At 41.4% G+C, this 19,127-nt stretch overlaps 1 protein-coding gene across 2 annotated transcripts in view; it reads right to left on the reverse strand.

The window, feature by feature from the left end:
- The window catches only part of TBC1D30 (TBC1 domain family member 30), a 44,129-nt gene extending 25,577 nt beyond the window's left edge, over window positions 1-18,552 (reverse strand). For both annotated transcript variants that reach the window (XM_065887515.1, XM_065887514.1), the window contains exons 1-5: window positions 18,366-18,552; window positions 15,302-15,363; window positions 14,710-14,775; window positions 12,122-12,247; window positions 10,107-10,292 (exon numbers count right to left, since the gene is read on the reverse strand). In XM_065887515.1, the coding sequence (XP_065743587.1) occupies window positions 10,107-10,292; window positions 12,122-12,247; window positions 14,710-14,775; window positions 15,302-15,363; window positions 18,366-18,552 (627 nt within the window). The remainder of the gene's footprint in view (window positions 1-10,106; window positions 10,293-12,121; window positions 12,248-14,709; window positions 14,776-15,301; window positions 15,364-18,365) is intronic.
- Between the last annotated feature and the right edge of the window lie 575 nt (window positions 18,553-19,127).

Genomic DNA, 19,127 nt, shown 5'->3' on the forward strand with positions numbered 1-19,127 from the left:
GGTTAAGAATCCGCCTGCCAATGCAGGGGACACGGGTTCAAGCCCTGGTCTGGGAAGATCCCACATGACGCGGAGCAACTAAGCCCATGCGCCACAACTACTGAGCCTGTGCTCTAGAGCTCTCGAGCCACAACTACTGAGCCCACGTGCCATAACTGCTGAAGCCCGCCACCTAGAGCCCATGCTCTGCCACAAGAGAAGCCACCTCAGTGAGAAGCCTGCACACCGCAACAAGGAGCAGCCCCGCTCACCACAACTAGAGAAAGCCCGCACGCAGCAATGAAGACCCAATGCAGCCAAAAATAAATTAATTAATTTTAAAAATAAAAGAACAAACTCATAGTGGGTCCTATACGTTGGTAGAGAAGTAGCTGTCTCATGTTTTGATTTTCAGCATATCACAAAACACTATTTTCCAAAAAAAAAAATTATCTCCCAGACCTGCCAAGGGCCCATTTACCCCTCATCCTTGGCTTGTAACTTCTACTTTTATGGTCATAGTTGTTTTGTTTTGTTTTTTATAAATTTATTTATTTATTTTTGGCTGTGTTGGGTCTTCATTGCTGCACACGGGCTTTCTCTAGTTGCAGCGAGCAAGGGCTACTGTTCATTGCGATTCGCAGGCTTCTCATTGCAGTGGCTTCTCTTGTTGAGGAGCACGGGCTCTAGGTGCATGGGCTTCAGTAGTTGTGGTACACGGGCTCAGCAGTTGTGGTTCACAGGCTCCGTAGCGCAGGCTCAGTAGTTGTGGCGCACGGGCTTAGTTGCTCTGTGGCATGTGGGATCCTCCCAGACCAGGGCTCAAACCCCTGTCCCGTGCATTGGCAGGCGGATTCTTAACCACTGTGCCACCAGGGAAGCCCTAGGGTCATAGTTTTGAGACTAAGTCAGTAAAACTGGGGACATACTCTCAAGAAGGCCCCCCCACGGCCTTTACTATAGGAGTGAACAGGCCCAGGGAACCGCCTTAGCCTTCTGACACAGGGTCAGAATTTACCAGGTAAATGCAGCATCACCCTGAAAATAGGAGCTTAGCAGTAAAAGCAGTACGTTCAGCCTTTGTGGAGGGAGGAAGCCCTCACACAGGCCAGCGGAGGGGAGAGCAGAGAGCACTGTCAGGGACCTTGCGCTCTACAGGTAAGGAGAAGATTTATGGGACCTTAAGGCAAAATTTAAAGGTAACAGTCTATTACTGCACTTTTCATCTAGAATAAGCTACATAATACCAAGAAAGATTTTTTAATGAATTTATAAGTTTTTATGAGGCATCACAATCCCTCAAAATTACATGAAAACAAGAAAAAGAATTCCGATTATCACAGTAATTCTTGTGACACAATGAAATTCTCTGTCCAAACGCATCTCAAAATCTGGCATCTCAAAATCTGCGCCATTGGTGGCGCAGTCATTGAGAGTCCACCTGCCAATGCAGGGGACACGGGTTCGTGCCCCGGTCTGGGAAGATCCCACATGCTGCGGAGCGGCTAGGCCCGTGAGCCATGACCGCTGAGCCCGCGCGTCTGGAGTCTGTGCTCTGCAACAGGAGAGGCCACAACAGTGAGAGGCCCGCATACAGCAAAAAAAAAAAAATCTGACGTAAGATATAAGAGCCAGCTATGTACTATGTCAGCTATGTTACTTCACCTACTACTGTATTCCAAAGACCAAACATTAGATCTTCAAAAAAAATAGGATACATAATGGCAATAGAACAGACAGTCTCTTCAACAAATGGTGCTGGTACAACCCTACACTCTCCACAAAAAGTAACTCAAAAAGGATCATAGAGCTATGATCTAAAACACAATACCATAATACTCCTAGGAGATAACAGAGCCTAGATGACCTTGAGTATGACCTTTAAATGACTTTTTAGATACAATACCAAAGGCACAATCCATGAGAGAAATACTTGGTAGGCTAGACTTCATTAAAATTTAAACCTTCTGCTCTGTGAAAGACAATGCCAAGAGGATTAGAAGAAAAGCCACAGACTGGGAGAAAATATGTGAAAAGACAGATCTGTAAAAAGGACTGTCACCCAAAATGTACAACAATTCTTAAAACTCAACAATAAGAAAACAAACAACCTGATTAAAAAATGGATCAAAGACCTTAACAGACACCCAAAGAAGATATACAGGTGGTAAATAAGCTATGAAAAGATGTTCCACATCATAGTCATCTGAGAAATTCAAATTAAAACAACAGTGAGGTACCACTACACACTTATTACAATGGCCAAAATCTGGAATGCTGACAACAACAAATGTTGACAAGGATGTGGAGCAACAAGAACTCTCAGACTTTGCTAGTAGGAATGCAAACTGGTATAGTCACTTTGGAAGACAGTTTGATGAGTTTTTTTTTTAATAAAACTAAACATACTCCTACCATACAATCCAGCAATTGCACTCCTTGGTATTTACCCAAATGAGTTGAAAATTTATGTCCACACAAAAACTTACATGTGGATTTTTATAGCAGCTTTATTCATATTTGCCAAAACTTGGAAGCACCAAGATGTCCTCCAGTAGGTCCAGGCAATGGAATATTATTCATTACTAAAAAGAATCCAGCTATCAAGCCATGAAGAGACATGGAGAGACCATAAATGCATATTGCTAAATGAAAGAAGCCAATCTGAAGAGGCAACATACTGTATGATTCCAACAATATGATATTCTGGAAAAGGCAAAACTATGGAAGTAGTAAAAAGATTAGTGGAAGGGGGCAGGGAGTGAAGAAAACAGAGCATTTTTATGGCAGTGAAAATACCCTTATGACATTCTAATGATGACGTGTCATTATACATTTGTCCAAACCCGTAGAATGTATAACACAAAGGGTGAACCCTAATTTAAGCTGTGGATTTTAGGTGATTATTGAAGTGTCAAGGTAGGTTCATCGATTTTAACAAATGTACCCCTCTAGTGAGTGATACTGATAATGGAGGAGGCTGTCGTGGGGGGGTCGGGGGGGCCGCCAAGGGGTATATGGAAAATCTCTGTACTTTCCTCTCAATTTTGCTATGAATCTAAACTGCTCTTAAAAATGAAGTATTCAAAAAATAATGGGGAAGCTTCAAATTTTTAACAAATAGTTAAAAACAAAACAGTTACTAAGAAAAAACAGTAAACACAAAAAAAGCAGGGAAAATGGTTTTCCTACTCTGATAAACTGTTCATTTCCCTAATAACTACAACTTGCAGAGGCGAAAAGAGCTGCTGGAAAAACAATGACACCCAATATTTTCCTTAGTATCGGAAGTGTCTTCATAAACCCAACCTTCCTCTGCATATTAAATGTCTAACCACAAGATTCCTAAATGATGATGATGTCATTTCATTCTACAGAGTTCATTTTCTTAGAGGCAGAAATATAAATATTCAGTTTCTCAGCTTTGAATAATCCATCTTTTTATGTGAATTTTTAGTTTCTCAAATATCACTGAGATTTTGTGATTTGATTGGCATTTATATTCCCTTTCCCAAACCTGTTTATTTCAACATTTCAACTGGACAGCTCTCATTTCATAGTCATGCAAATTACACCAGAAAAAAAAAAAAAAACGACTAAAGCTGATAGACTGAATAAACAAAATTGTTTCTTAATAAAAAATGTTTTAAACTCACGTATTTGATTTGTCACTGCCTCCTCCCCTTCACCCCTGCCTATTTGATGAACAAGTACCTTCAAAGCTGTTTCCTTAAATACATGAATGGAAAAATCGAGAGGGTGAATACAGATTGAGATCATGTCATGCTGGATTTATAATTAATTACACCACGATGTGTATAAAACCAGGAGGAAAATGTGTTTATTTTTCCATATGACATTAAGTGAGTGATTAAGAATATCACTAAGCTATTTGCTGCAATCAAACACAGAATTGGGGGGGGGATCTTGAATACAAAGACTAAGTATTCATCCCATCCATCACACAACACTGCAATCAAAAACAGCTTCAGGATTCAAATATGAATAAGCAACCCCATACTACGCCAAGCAAATAAGGCAGTGGCCATCCTCTACATCTGAAATGCTTCATTTCTCATAAAGACTATTTGTGGTGACTCACTGCGTCATATTCAGAGCTGTAAGTTTAACTTGCTAGCGACCCATCTCAAAGTGTTTCAAGAATTTTTTTACTAAAAAAGGCCCTAGGGCTTCCCTGGTGGCACAGTGGTTGAGAATCCGCCTGCCGATGCAGAGGACACAGGTTCGTGCCCCAGTCCGGAAAGATCCCACATGCCGCGGAGAGGCTAGGCCCGTGAGACATGGCTGCTGAGCCTGCACGTCCAGAGCCTGTGCTCCGCAAGGGGAGAGACCAAAGCAGTGAGAGGCCCGCGAACCACAAGAAAAAAAAAAAGGCCCTAGACATCAAAGATTAAAAGATAAGAAACATAATTCACTTCCATAACCTTTCTCCACGCAAACACCTTTCATAACAGACATTCACTCTCAGCCTACTTCATTCATACCTTGCCCCAGATGTGAAAGCAACCTATTAACAAGATCCAACCAGAATTAAGCATAACAAATAAGGCAGTTTACAGCATGACCTCTCAGGATCTACACCTCCTGGTAGTCACACCCTTGTATATGCCCTTCCCCTTGAATACAAGCTGGACTAGTGACGGGCTTCTAATAAATAAAACATATACTAACAGCCACAAAAAGGGGAAATTGACAGTAACACAATCATAGTAGGGGACTTTAACACCCCACTTTCACCAATGGACAGATCATCCAAAATGAAAATAAATAAGGAAACACAAGCTTTAAATGACACATTAAACAAGATGGACTTAACTGATATTTAGAGGACATTCCAACCAAACACAACAGAATACAATTTCTTCTCAAGTGCTCAGGGAACATTCTCCAGGATAGATCATATTTTGGGTCACAAATCAAGGCTTGGTAAATTTAAGAAAATCGAAACCGTATCAGGCATCTTTTCTGACCACAACACTATGAGACTAGATATCAATTACAGGAAAAGATCTGTAAAAACTACAAACACATGGAGGCTAAACAATACACTACTTAATAACCAAGAGATCACTGAAGAAATCAAAGAGGAAATCAAAAAACACCTAGAAACAAATGACAATGACAACACGACAACCCAAAACCTATGGGATGCAGCAAAAGCAGTTCTAAGAGGGAAGTTTATAGCAAAACAATCCTACCTTAAGAAACAAGAAACATCTCAAATAAACAATCTAACCTTACACCTAAAGCAATTAGAGAAAGAAGAACAAAAAAACCCCAAAGTTAGCAGAAGGAAAGAAATCATACAGATGAGAAATAAATGAAAAAGAAATGAAGGAAATGATAGCAAAGATCAATAAAACTAAAGGCTGGTTCTTTGAGAAGACAAACAAAACTGATAAACCATTAGCCAGATTCATCAAGAAAAAAAGGGAGGGCTTCCCTGGTGGCGCAGTGGTTGAGAGTCCGCCTGCTGATGCAGGGGAAGCGGGTTCATGCCCCGGTCCAGGAGGATCCCACATGCCACGGAGCAGCTGGGCCGGTGAGCCATGGCCGCTGAGCCTGTGCGTCCAGGGCCTGTGCTCCGCAACGGGAGAGGCCACAGCAGTGAGAGGCCCGTGTACCGCAAAAAAAAAGAAAAAGAAAAAAGAAAAAAAGGGAGAAGACTCAAATCAATAGAATTAGAAATGAAAAAGGGGAGGTAAAAAATGACACTGCAGAAATACAAAGCATCATGAGATATTACTACAAGCAACTATATGCCAATAAAATGGACAACCTGGAAGAAATGGACAAATTCTTAGAAAAGCACAACCTTCCAAGACTGAATCAGGAAGAAACAGAAAATATAAACACACCAATCACAAGCACTGAAATTGAAACTGTGATTAAAAATCTTCCAACAAACAAAAGCCCAGGACCAGATGGCTTCACAGGCGAATTCTATCCAACATTTAGAGAAGAGCTAACACCTATCCTTCTCAAACTCTTCCAAAATATAGAAGGAGGAACACTCCCAAACTCATGCTACGAGGCCACCTTCAACCTGATACCAAAACCAGACAAAGATGTCACAAAAAAAGAAAACTACAGACCGATAACATTGATGACCATAGATGCAAAAATCCTCAACAAAATACTAGCAAACAGAATCCAACAGCACATTAAAAGGATCATACACCATGATCAAGTGGGGTTTATCCCAGGAATGGAAGGATTCTTCAATATACGCAAATCAATCAATGTGATATACCATATTAACAAACTGAAGGAGAAAAACCATATGATCATCTCAACAGATGCAGAGAAAGCTTTTGACAAAATTGAACACCCATTTATGATAGAAGTCCTCCAGAAAGTAGGCATAGGGAGAACTTACCTCAACATAATAAAGGCCATATATGACAAACCCACAGCCAACATGTCCTCAATGGTGAAAAACTGAAACCATTTCCACTAAGTTCAGGAACAGGGCAAGGTTGCCCACTCTCACCACTATTATTCAACATAGCTTTGGAAGTTTTACCACAGCAATCAGAGAAGAAAAAGAAATAAAAGGAATCCAAATCGGAAAAGAAGAAATAAAGCTGTCACTGTTTGCAGATGACATGATACTACACATAGAGAATCGTAAAGATGCTACCAGATAACTACTAGAGCTAATCAATGAATTTGGTAAAGTAGCAGGATACAAAATTAATACACAGAAATCTCTTGCATTCCTATACACTAATGATGAAAATTCTGAAAGTGAAATTAAGAAAACACTCCCATTTACCATTACAACAAAAAGAATAAAATACCTAGGAATAAACCTACCTAAGGAGACAAAAGATCTGTATGCAGAAAATTATAAAACACTGATGACAGAAATTAAAGATGAAACAAATAGATGGAGAGATATACCATGTTCCTGGATTGGAAGAATCAACATTGTGAAAATGACTCTACTACCCAAAGCAATCTACAGATTTAATGCAATCCCTAACAAACTACCAATGACATTTCTCACAGAACTAGAACAAAAAATTGCACAATTTGTATGCAAACACAAAAGACCCTGAATAGCCAAAGCAAATTGAGAAAGAAAAACAGAGCTGGAGGAATCAGGCTACCAGACTTCAGACTATACTACAAAGCTACAGTAATCAAGACAGATGGTACTGGCACAAAAACAGAAATACAGATCAATGGAACAGGACAGAAAGCCCAGAGATAAACCCATGCACATATGGTCACCTTCTTTTTGATAAAGGAGGAAAGAATATACAATGGAGAAAAGATAGTCTCTTCAATAAGTGGTACTGGGAAAACTGGACAGCTACATGTAAAAGAATGAAATAAGAACACTCCCTAACACCATACACAAAAATAAACTCAAAACGGATTGAAGTCCTAAATGTAAGGCCAGACACTATCAAACTCTCAGAGGAAAACATAGGCAGAACACTCTATGACATAAATCACAGCAAGATCCTTTTTGACCCACCTCCTAGAGAAATGGAAATAAAAATAAACAAATGGGACCTAATGAGACTTAAAAGCTTTTGCACAAGAAGTGAAACCATAAACAAGACAAAAGGACAACCCTCAGAATGGGAGAAAATATTTGCAAATGAAGCAACTAACAGAGGATTAATCTCCAAAATTTGCAAGCAGCTCATGCAGCTCAGTATCAAAAAAACAAACAACCCAATCCAAAAAAGGGCTGAAGATCTAAATAGACATTTCTCCAAAGAAGATATACAACTGCCAACAAACACATGAAAGAATGCTCAACATCATTAAACATTAAAGAAATGCAAATCAAAACTACAATGCGATATCATCTCACACCGGTCAGAATGGTCATCATCAAAAAACCTACAAACAATAAATGCTGGAGAGTGTGTGGAGAAAAGGGAACCCTCTTGCCCCATTGGTGGGAATGTAAATTGATACAGCCACTATGGAGAACAGTATGGAGGTTCCTTAAAAAACTAAAAACAGAACTACCATATGACCCAGCAATCCCATTACTGGGCATATACCCTGAGAAAACCATAATTCAAAAAGAGTCATGTACCACAATGTTCATTGCAGCTCTATTTACAATAGCCAGGACTTGGAAGCAACCTAAGTGTCCATCGACAGATGACTGGATAAAGAAGATGTGGCACATATATACAATGGAATATTATTCAGCCATAAAAAGAAATGAAATTGAGTTATTTGTAGTGAGGTGGATGGACCTAGAGTCTGTCATACAGAGTGAATAAGTCAGAAAAAGAAAAACAAATACCATATGCTAACACATATATATGGAATCTAAAACAAACAAACAAACAAAAAATGGTCATGAAGAACCTAGGGGCAAGACAGGAATAAAGATGCAGGCCTAGCAGAGAATGGACTTGAGGACATGGGGAGAGGGAAGGGTATGCTGGGACAAAGTGAGAGAGTGGTAGTGTATATATGGACATATATACACTACCAAATGTAAAATAGATAGCTAGTGGGAAGCAGCCGCATAGAACAGGGAGATCAGCTCAGTGCTTTGTGACCAGCTAGAAGGGTGGGATAGGGAGGGTGGGAGGGAGGGATACACAAAAGGGAGAGATATGGGGATATATGTATATGTATAACTGATTCACTACGTTATAAAGCAGAAACTAACACATCATTGTAAAGCAATTATACTCCAATAAAAACGTTAAAAAAAAAACCCAATGCAGTCAAAATAAATAAATAAATACGTAAATAAATAAAATAGGGAGGGTGGGAGGGAGACGCAAGAGGGGGGAGATATGGGGATATATGTATATGTATAGCCGATTCACTTTGTTATAGAGAAGAAACTAACACACCATTGTAAAGCAATTATACTCCAATAAAGATGTTAAAAAAAAACATTGCAAAAATGATGGAATGTCACTTCTGATATTAGGCTACAGATCTGCAATGTAATTTCTTCTGACTTGTCATTCTCTTTTACTCTCTCGTTCATTCTGCGGGACCCTGGCCACCACGTTGTACATGGAGAGGTCCACATAGCAAAGAACAACAGCCAGCAGAAAAACTGAGGCTCTCAGTCCAACAATCTGTGATGAATGAAATCCTACCAACAACCACATGAATGAACTTGAAAGTGCGTGCTCTCCCTACTCAATCGAGCCTTCGGATGAGACTAAAGCCCCAGCCGAGAGTTTGAATGCCACAATGATGTGACTCTGAGCCACCTAAGCGGCACCCAGATTCCTGACTCAAAGAAACTGTGAGGTAATACACGTTGGCTGTTGGAAGCAACTAATTTGTTAGGCATCTCTGGAAAATCAATACAGTTAGTATTTAGCTTGCTTTAAATATGACGTCTCTAAAAACAAATGAAATTGAGTCAGTTGTAGTGAGGTGTATGGACCTAGAGTCTGTCATACAGAGTGAAGTAAGTCAGAAAGAGAAAAACAAATACCGTATGCTAACACATATACATGGAATTAAAATAAAATGGTTCTGAAGAACCTAGGGGCAGGAAAGGAATAAAGACGCAGATGTAGAGAATGGACTTGAGGACACGGGGAGGGGAAAGGGTGAGCTGGGACAAAGTGAGAGAGTGGCATGGACATATATACACTACCAAATGTAAAACAGATAGCTAGTGGGAAGCAGCCACATAGCACAGGGACATCAGCTTGGCGCTTTGTGACCACCTAGAGGGGTGGGACCTAGGGAGGGTGGGACCTAGGGAGGGTGGGAGGGAGACGCAAGAGGGAGGAGATATGGGGATATATGTATATGTATAGCTGATTCACTTTGTTATACAGCAGAAACTAACACACCATTGTAAAGCAATTATACTCCAATAAAGATGTTAAAAGAATAAAATTAAATTTTAAAAATATGATGTCTCATAAGTGAGACTAAAAACATAATCATTCTCCTCAAATTTGGCAGCTACATAAGTCTGTCATGTGACTAGGCTTTAACCTGGGAGAAATGGTGTCATGGATAATAAGAAAGGTGTAGTCAATACCCTGGAAGGAGGTGGAGCACCAGGGAAGAGAAGTTATAGCTCCAGTATTTCACTCTCTGAAGAATTTTAGTTGCCTTCTTCAGAGCCTGATACTCACTTTCAGAGCATCGCCTTCGTTGCCTTCCACCACTTCCAGAATTAGTGCAGCCAGGATGTTAAAGCCTTGGCAATACCCGACATTCTTGTTCCATCGGGCGTAGGCCAGCAGAACCCGCTTCAACACAACCCTGTCCTGCTCAGCCTCCTGGCCACAGTAAGAACTGCAGCCTGTGCGGTGAAGATCCTAAAATGACAGGGAAACAACATTTTTTTAAATACCTCCTTAAGCTCTCTAAAAAAAAAAAACTTTAGTTTTTTCTCTGCCTCAGCATTCAGTAGAGTCAGAGTATCAACATGGATTTTAGTTTTCAAAAATGTATATGCAACTTAAACACATGGACCAAAACTTTTTTTTTTTTTAGTTTTCTAATATGCTGAGGCATTTTCAAGAGGAATTTCAGTCAGGCAAACTTTCTACCACAAGTATTTCCAGAGTTAACACAAAAAGGGACTCAGAATTAATATTGCATTATAATTCCAAATAAATTGACAGTTTATTTTAATCATACATCTCAAATAAAACAAGTCATTTTAACACATGTATGATAGATGCTAACATTATTTCTTTCTATAAAAAATGATATAATATTTAGCTATCAAAACTCCAAATAGTATTAAGGAACCAAATGAAAAGAATAAAAAAATGTAACCGGTACTGTAAAGAGGCAGAAAAACCATTCTCTCCAAGTTGTTTTATAAATTTGTATAAAAGAGGCAGAAACATTTACTGTGCTTTAATATTTAATAAGGTCAATATCTATAATTTAATTACCCAACAGAGACTATGATTTTCAGGAGCTGAAGTCATTTTACTGACATATCATTCATTTCAATGAGAAAAAAACTTCTCTTAATAACATGATTGTTATAAAATGTGCATTGCCTTAATTCACAACTTAAATAGAAAGAAAATATTTCAAATATGGAATACTTCATCTCTGGGAAACATACACCTAAATTCCAAATAAACAGCTCAAATGTGGACAGTGCAAAGGCTTTTCAAGCATACAATATAAAAGTTCCTTTTTTATATTATATGCTTGAAACAGACCAAGTTAGATGAGAAAATAGCTCATTTTAGTTAGGACCTCCTCCTGAAAAACATATCTTCAAATCTGCCAAAACATTAGCCAACTTCTGGTGACCGAAATTTAGATGAAACAACTTTCCTTTTAAAACCTCAGTTTAGCATCACACGTAATGTACTCATATAAAATAAAAAGCATGTGCTAGAGGCTTATGTAAGAGAATAATAATGGGATTAAATCAAACCAGCATCCTTGGCTTTCGGTGCCAGGCTCTAATCAACTGTAATAATCCAGGTAGGTGAACCACAGCTGGCTTGAGCATTTGACCATCTGGTTTAAAGTAAACCCATCAGTCAATCTAACTATCTTCATAAAATGACAGTTAAGAAATGATCAAAATCCTAATAAGTACCCAATTATTCTAATATGAAATAGATTTAACTTTAAATTTCTCAGTGACTTTTACATTAAAATCCAGTTAAAAGCACTGACCCATGCTAAAGAAAAAACGAATTTCAATTTCCTATCATGTGAGCAAAATAAATAAGTTGAATACGAATGGAAACATTTTCTTCTTACTAGCAACATACAAATTTATGAGGACAAGGCATCATCAAGTTCCCCGTTAAAAAGCTGTTAACTGGGCTTCCCTGGCGGCGCAGTGGTTGGGAGTCCGCCGGCCGATGCAGTGGACACGGGTTCGTGCCCTGGTCGGGGAGGATCCCACAGGCCGCAGAGCGGCTGGGCCCTTGGGCCGTGGCCGCTGGGCCTGCGGGTCCGGAGCCTGTGCTCCACGACGGGAGGGGCCACAACAGTGAGAGGCCCGCGTACCGCAAAAAAAAAAAAAGCTGTTAACTAATGAAATTAGGAAGCAGGAAATACATGGACATTCAATCCATAAGGCTTGATCCTCTGTCCAGAAAACATCTGGCTCTTAGAATCTTTCTTCTAAATTAGGACAATAAGCCAAACTTAGGGGCATTACCTTGACTATCTGAATTCCCATCGAGTCATCATCAGGATTACTCCTTTCATTGAAAGTGAAGCGCATGGTTTTGTCCCAATCAATGGCTATACTGTGCAAATAATGATCTGCCAACGTCAACCAAACCTAAAATATTAATAAAAAAGAATGCTAAAGTAAAATACATAATTTCATCTTTCTTTATCAGGAAATAATGATTGCATCCAATAAGAAAATGAGAGCTGTTACTGGAACAGATATAGCCTACATGTAGAAATCTCTAAGAACCTCACTGAAAAGTTTGCTGTACTAAACTGTACCAATGAGGGGCTTTCATTTATTCTTTCAATTAATATTGCTGAGTTCCTGCTATGTACCAAGCAATGATCCAGCCATTAGGGATATTGTTAAGAAAACAAAAACATTTCAAATTTTCTTTCAGTTCATTGGAATAGCTAAATTAGCTTATGAGCTTGTTATACCTGGCTCTGGATGGCGCTCTATGCTTGGGCAAGAGCTCCCCGGTCATCCGTGGAGTATGGGCCTGTTTTTACCATAAGGTGGCTTCTGCCTTTAAATCATCCCTCTCTCACACACACAAAAAACTGACAGATGGGTTCCTATAATGAATAACTTTTTTAAAGGAATCACTGGATATTTTTACTCCTTTCATTACCTTATCTGGAAAAGCTGTTTCATAATGCTATTTCTAATGTGCAGTTTGAGGAACCAAAATGTTCAGATTCTAGGAGTATTAAGACCTGGTTTATAAGACAAATGAATTTATTGACAAAACAGAAAGAGACTCGCAGACTTCGAAAACAAACTTACGGTTACCAAAGGGGAAATGTGGGGTGGGGGGATAAATTAGGAGTTTGGGATTAACATATACACACTACTATATATAAAAAAGCTAATCAATAAGGACCTACTGTATAGCACAAGGAACTCTACTCAATATACTGTGGTGACCTATGTGGGAAGAGAATCTGGAATGGAATGGCTATATGTACATGTATAACTGAATCACTTTGCTGTACACCTGAAACTAACACAGCATTGTAAATTAACTATACCCCAAGAGATAATAAAAATTAAATTTAAAAAAAGGAATGGGAATTGTTGTTGCCAAAAAGGAAGGGGGTGGGGGAAGGATAGATTAGGAGTTTGGGATTAGTAGATGCAAGCTATTATATATATAATGGATAAACAACAAGGTCCTACTGTATAGCACAGGGAACTATATTCAATATTCTGTGATAAAGCATAATGGAAAAGAATATAAAAAAGAATGTATATATATATGTATAACTGAATCACTTTGCTGTGTAGCAGTAATTAACACAACATTGAAAATCAACTATACTTCAATAAAATTTTTTAAAAAAGGAAACAAAGACTACGTTTATGAATTAATAAGATGGCAATACAAGTTTTGGTATTTGAACATAATTTAGCAGGAATAACACTGATTAATATCTCCAGCCATACTTCCCTCTTAAGCATCAGGATCATATGTCAAAATGCTCACTTGACATCTTCAACTTAGACATCTAATAGGCATCTCAACCTTAACATATCCAAAACCAACTGTCTAATCCACCGCCACCCCAACTATACAGACATACACACAAACACACACACTTGCTTGTCCCCTCTCTGGGAAAATAGTAACTCTACCCTTCCAGTAGCTCAGGTCAATCTTGAAGTCATTGACATCCCTCTTACACTTTTTATTCAATCCAGTAGGAATTCAAGTGAACCCAGCCTTCAAAATATATCTAGAATCTGACCTTCTCTCCATCTACACTACCACAACCCTGATCCATCTCTTGCCTGAATTATCTCAAGTCTCCTACTGGTCTCTCCGCTGCTGCCCTTGTCCTTCATATTCTCAAGTTAGTAGCCAGAGTGGTCCATTTAAAATATAAGTCATATCATGTTATTCTCCTCCTCAAAACTTCCCAATGCTTCTCATCTCACATTGGGCAAAAGTCCTACTATGACCTGTAAGGTCCTATATGAGCTGCCATTCCCCTAAGGTCATCACATTACCTCTATGACCCTCCCCCCATTGCTTTCCCTTTTATTCACTGTGCTTCAGCCACCCTGGCCTCTTGCTTTTGCTTGCATACTCCTCAGTGATGCTCTCAGCTGAGGGTGTTTCACTGTTTGGAGTACTCTCCCACCAGGGAGCTACGTGGTCAATGGCTCACCTCTTTAAGGGCCCTATTCAAATGTCACCTTGCCATTTAAAATGCTACCTCCTTACCTCCATTCCCCTCTCTCCTGATTCCTTCCTCTGCTTTATTTTTATGCATGGCACTTAGCATCATCTGACCTACTTTATATTATATGCATTGTAAACTCCATGAGGACAAAAATTTTGGTCTGCTGTTTTTTTTTTCCACTGCTGTATCCCCATTACCCAGCAGAACAGTACCTGGCATAGAATGGATAATCATTAAATACTTACTGAATTAATGAATAATGAAGAGAGACAGATTTTAAATGACTAAATCTAGAATATCCTTTCTGACATTCCAGACACTTTCAAGAGGGACAAAGTGATGGCCCTTTTGTATTTTAGCCATACAAATCCACCTCACCTTTCTCCTCCATTCCTTTGGTATTCCAGTCGATAGTCTGGCAACCGCTTTGAGCGCATCATACCACTAGAAACAAAGAAGAAAAGCTGTCAAAGTGAAAATATTGACCTGGTTAAGCACTTTTCAACTTTTCCCCATCTTGACATTCGTAGAGCACGAGAAAATGTATACAGAACACTGGGGTAAACATTCAGAGCTTCCTTCAGCCAGATATGACTGGTCTAAGGGCTATGACTGCCCCAAGGTCCCCCACTCAGGTACCCTTAACACACCCGTGATCCAACTGCAGTACACACACAAAGGCTGGGAACTCTGAAATCAAAACGTGTTACAGATTCAGAATAACAGTGTTTGGTTTTTAAATTCTTTTTCACACTTGAACCACTAAAAAAAAGTGCAAAAATTTTCACTGCAAGTATAAATCCAAGTCACTTATAGCTTCACAAGTTATTTTATCTATAATTTTTAAAACTGACTCATCTTCTTAGGCATATCCAAGCACATGTTAATTTTCCCACTTTGAGAATATACCTCAGTGTACCCTGTAGGTACACCAAAATAAAGGTATTTTCAAAACCAAAAATAAAATTACCTGCTGAAAACCATTTTGACCTAAAGATGGCTCAAGAGTGAACTTCAACTTTGTGTCAACTCCTAAAAGAAAAATACATAAATAACTGTTATTTGGGGGAAAAATAAGTTACATCAAAAATAAAAGTAAAAATTAACCTGATTCTACTGAGTCATCATAAAATTTTTAAAACATTTATTTTTACTAAATTGTAGTCAATTTTGTTAAAAGAAAAAGAATACTGATTATTAAGATAGAAAAATGTCCTATGGTAATAGAATGAAACTTATCACATAGAATGGTGGTTTCACCGCTGTCTGCAGTAGTGCAAAAACAAAAAAATGACACCACAGGCTTGGAGTCATGCACACTTTAATTCACCTTCAGTTCCTAGAGTCAAACAAATTATTTAACCTGTCTCAGTCTCAATTCTTTATCCTTAAAATGAGGATAATGTCTATCTCAGTTAGTTGTTGCAATAATTAACTGTAAATCACTTAGCACAGTATAATTAATATTTATGAAACTTAGGAAGAGAATTCTCTACTTACAGAATTTGTTTTCTAGGACACTTGCATGGACTAAGTCTATTAAGGAAACTTCAGTGAAATATCAAAAGTTATAAAAATAATGTCACTGCCTTCCCACTTGTGGAATAATCCATTTTAACAAGACTATTTAGCAATTTTCATGTATTTTTAAATTCTGTCATGATAGACTTATTCATTAAAGATAAGTTTACACATTTAATTATAGGCTCCAAACTAAAAATATAACTGAACTCTAATTCCAAGTTATCTACAACTTTAAACTTCTTTGACTCAAATCCCAAATCTATGGAATAGAAGTAAATAAATAGGAGAATATATAAAGATTATACGCTATATTCATATTGGGCTTTTTTATTATTGAGGTGAAATTCCATGACAATTTTTTTAACATCTTTATTGGAGTATAATTGCTTTACAATGGTGTGTTAGTTTCTGCTTTATAACAAAGTGAATCAGCTATACATATACATATATCCTCATATCTCTTCCCTCTTGCGTCTCCCTCCCTCCCACCCCTCTAGGTGGTCACAAAGCACCGAGCTGATCTCCCTGTGCTATGTGGATGCCTTTTAAAAAACATATATGGAGTCAAGAAGCTGAAAAGAGATGTGTCTGATTTGCCCAAGCCCGTGACAGTATGAAGATGTCCTTCTTGGAGTCCTAGAAGAATACTGTGTACACATGAGTTGGGTCCTAGATTTCTAAAGTCAAGCTGTGTGTGATAGAGAATCCCAGGCATCCAACCAATGCCCTGATCATTCTCTTCAGAGCTTCAGGGCCAAAACCATACTCTGCCTAGATAGATAAGATTTCCTTCTTCGAAGGTATATTAAGTACCCCGACGCATTCCCAATTCTCTGAGATGGTTTAAATTAAGTCCTGCCTCAGGGCAGCAGAATGATACAAAGACCACAAGAGTGCCTCCAGCTGGCGCGCAGGATTTAAGACACGATAAAACGGACCTCTTTGTGAGGTTGCTGTCCATACACAGGGTGCTGAATGGAGGAGCGTATAGTCATGACGTTTGCTTTATTATAACAAAGACCAGGAAATTCGGTCCCACGCTCCTATTTCAACCGACCTAAAAGCCTCGGATTCCTTGCATGTATGACCGAATATGCTCCCTTGACTTTTTTCAGAAGTACCTGCTGGGCACGATGCCGATCGCCTTGCCGAGCTGAAACCCGGCTGGGGTTAGTCAAAATCACAACTATTTTCTCACTATCAAAAATGAGTCACAGGATTTAACTGGAATTGATCATTCGCTGCCTGCAGGCAAAAGCTGAAATCAGGTCATTTCCACCTCTTTTCTTCTAATTGAATAAGGGAGGGGAGAAGGTTTATGTTTCATCTGGTAATCACTGGCTGTTCCGGATTCAGAAATACAAAACATTTTTAACGTGGGAAGGAGGTTTCTTTTTTTAAGGCTAAAGGAAGACGGTGAATAACTACTACAGTCTCTGCAACTAGACACTTCCTTGGGGAGAAAAACAAAGAAACCACGAGGTTCGGAAAGGCAGCGACGTGTTCCACCCTTTGAGGCTCAGTGCCTCGACAGATTCTCCCCTGCAGCCTCAGGACAGCAGGTCCCCAAAGGCGCTGGGAGGCGGGATGGGGTGGGGTTGGGGGAAGACAAACCCACCTGGAAGCCAGCTGGTGCCACTCCAGGGACAAGTGTGCGCTACGCACGGGTGCGGGTACAGCCGGCTCCCTCTGCGGCTACCCCTAGCCAGAAAGCGTTATGTCCAGGGGCCCGCGCGCCAGGGCCGGCCTCATAAAACCCTGCGGAGGGATGCCGGGTGGTGGAGCAAGCGCGGAGTTATGCAGCCTGGAGAAGCAGGGATGTGTAAACACAGGCTAACAGCAGAAAGGGCCTAGCCTAGCACAGCCAGGAGAACTCTCAGTCTTTACCTATAGAAAGAATCTCTACTTTGCAGGAGTGTTTCCTGCCCGCTCTCCACCCGGACACACAAATTAGAGGGTCCAGGTGAGACGATTCCGGCACTCACGAAGCAGGGACCCTCAAGAAAATGCACCCGATTTTTTCCTTCGCGGTCACTGCCTCCTTCTCTGACAACAAGCATCAGACCTGTGCCTTTCTCCTGCCTCACACACCTCTTTCAAGGTGTGGCTTCTTGTGGGTCCGAAGCACAACTGGTTGCTCGGCCTCTGATAGCCCGGGTAGCCGCCAACACTTTCCCACCACTCGGAGAAAACCGAGCGCATCGCTCGCCAGCAGCTCCCGGCACAAGCAGGGCTGGACCGCACACAGGCGGCGGGATGGGGGCGCACGGGCAGCCGGCGGGAGCAGCCGGTCCTCCGCGCCGTGGGAGGCCGCTGCCCCCGCCCAGGCCTCGGTCCGCTCTCTTCCCTCCCAGGCCGACCCAGCCCCGCCTGCGCCCAGCCGCGGTACCCAGCACCGGGCGGCCGGCGGCTGTTCCCTGGCCTACGCGGAGTTCGGCTGAGGCAGAGGCACCAGCTCCGGGGGCGCCACGCTACTTTCCAGTGCCCCATCTGCCTCCCCGGGTCCTCACCCGGCTCCAGGGTGCAGAGCAGCCGGGGCGCGGTCCGGGAAATGCAGCTGCGTTTCTTGAGCACATTGCTCAGGATGGTGCCCACGCCGCCGCCACCGCTGCCGCCGCCGCTGCCGCCGCCGCCGCCCTGCCGTTTCAGGCATCTCCCTCCGCGCCTAAGGGAGCCGGTCAGCTTGTCCTGCCGCATCCGAGAGCGCCCTGGGCTCCCGTGCGGCCGCCGTCCGCCTGGGTCCTCGCTGTCCCGCCGGCGCAGCGGCTTCACACGCGTGGGGCTCGGCAAGACCGGTTAGTCAAGGGTCTCTCGAAAGCAGCAAAAGTGCTCGGGGGTCAAGGGACCCTGCGGAGCACCGCGGAAGCCGCCAAGCGCGGGGCGGCCGGCAGGGATCTGCAGTGCGGAGCCTGCAAGGCTGAGGCAGGAGAGGACTTGGGGCGGGGAGGAGGGCGGGAGCGAGCGAGCGCGCGGAGACGGAGGCAACGCTCCCGCCCCCAATCCCGGCATCACCGTGCGCAGGCGGGGCTGCCTTAGCTCCCGAGCGCCCCGCCAGCTCGCGGCACCTGCGCTGGGCAGCCGCAGAGACCCGGAGCCCAGGAGCAGGGGGCTGGGCAACTGCGCCCGGGGATCAGAAGCAGTGACAGATTTCCGTGCCTCTCCCAAGATCTGGGAGGTGCAGGAGGGAGCACCCCAAGGGAGCGAGTCTCAGGTGCAGAACACCAGCGAGATGCAAGTGCCCACCTCATCGGAGCAGTCTTGCAAGAGTCGGT

Source organism: Phocoena phocoena, chromosome 11, assembly GCF_963924675.1.
Source record: "Phocoena phocoena chromosome 11, mPhoPho1.1, whole genome shotgun sequence".
Lineage (NCBI taxonomy): Eukaryota > Metazoa > Chordata > Mammalia > Artiodactyla > Phocoenidae > Phocoena > Phocoena phocoena.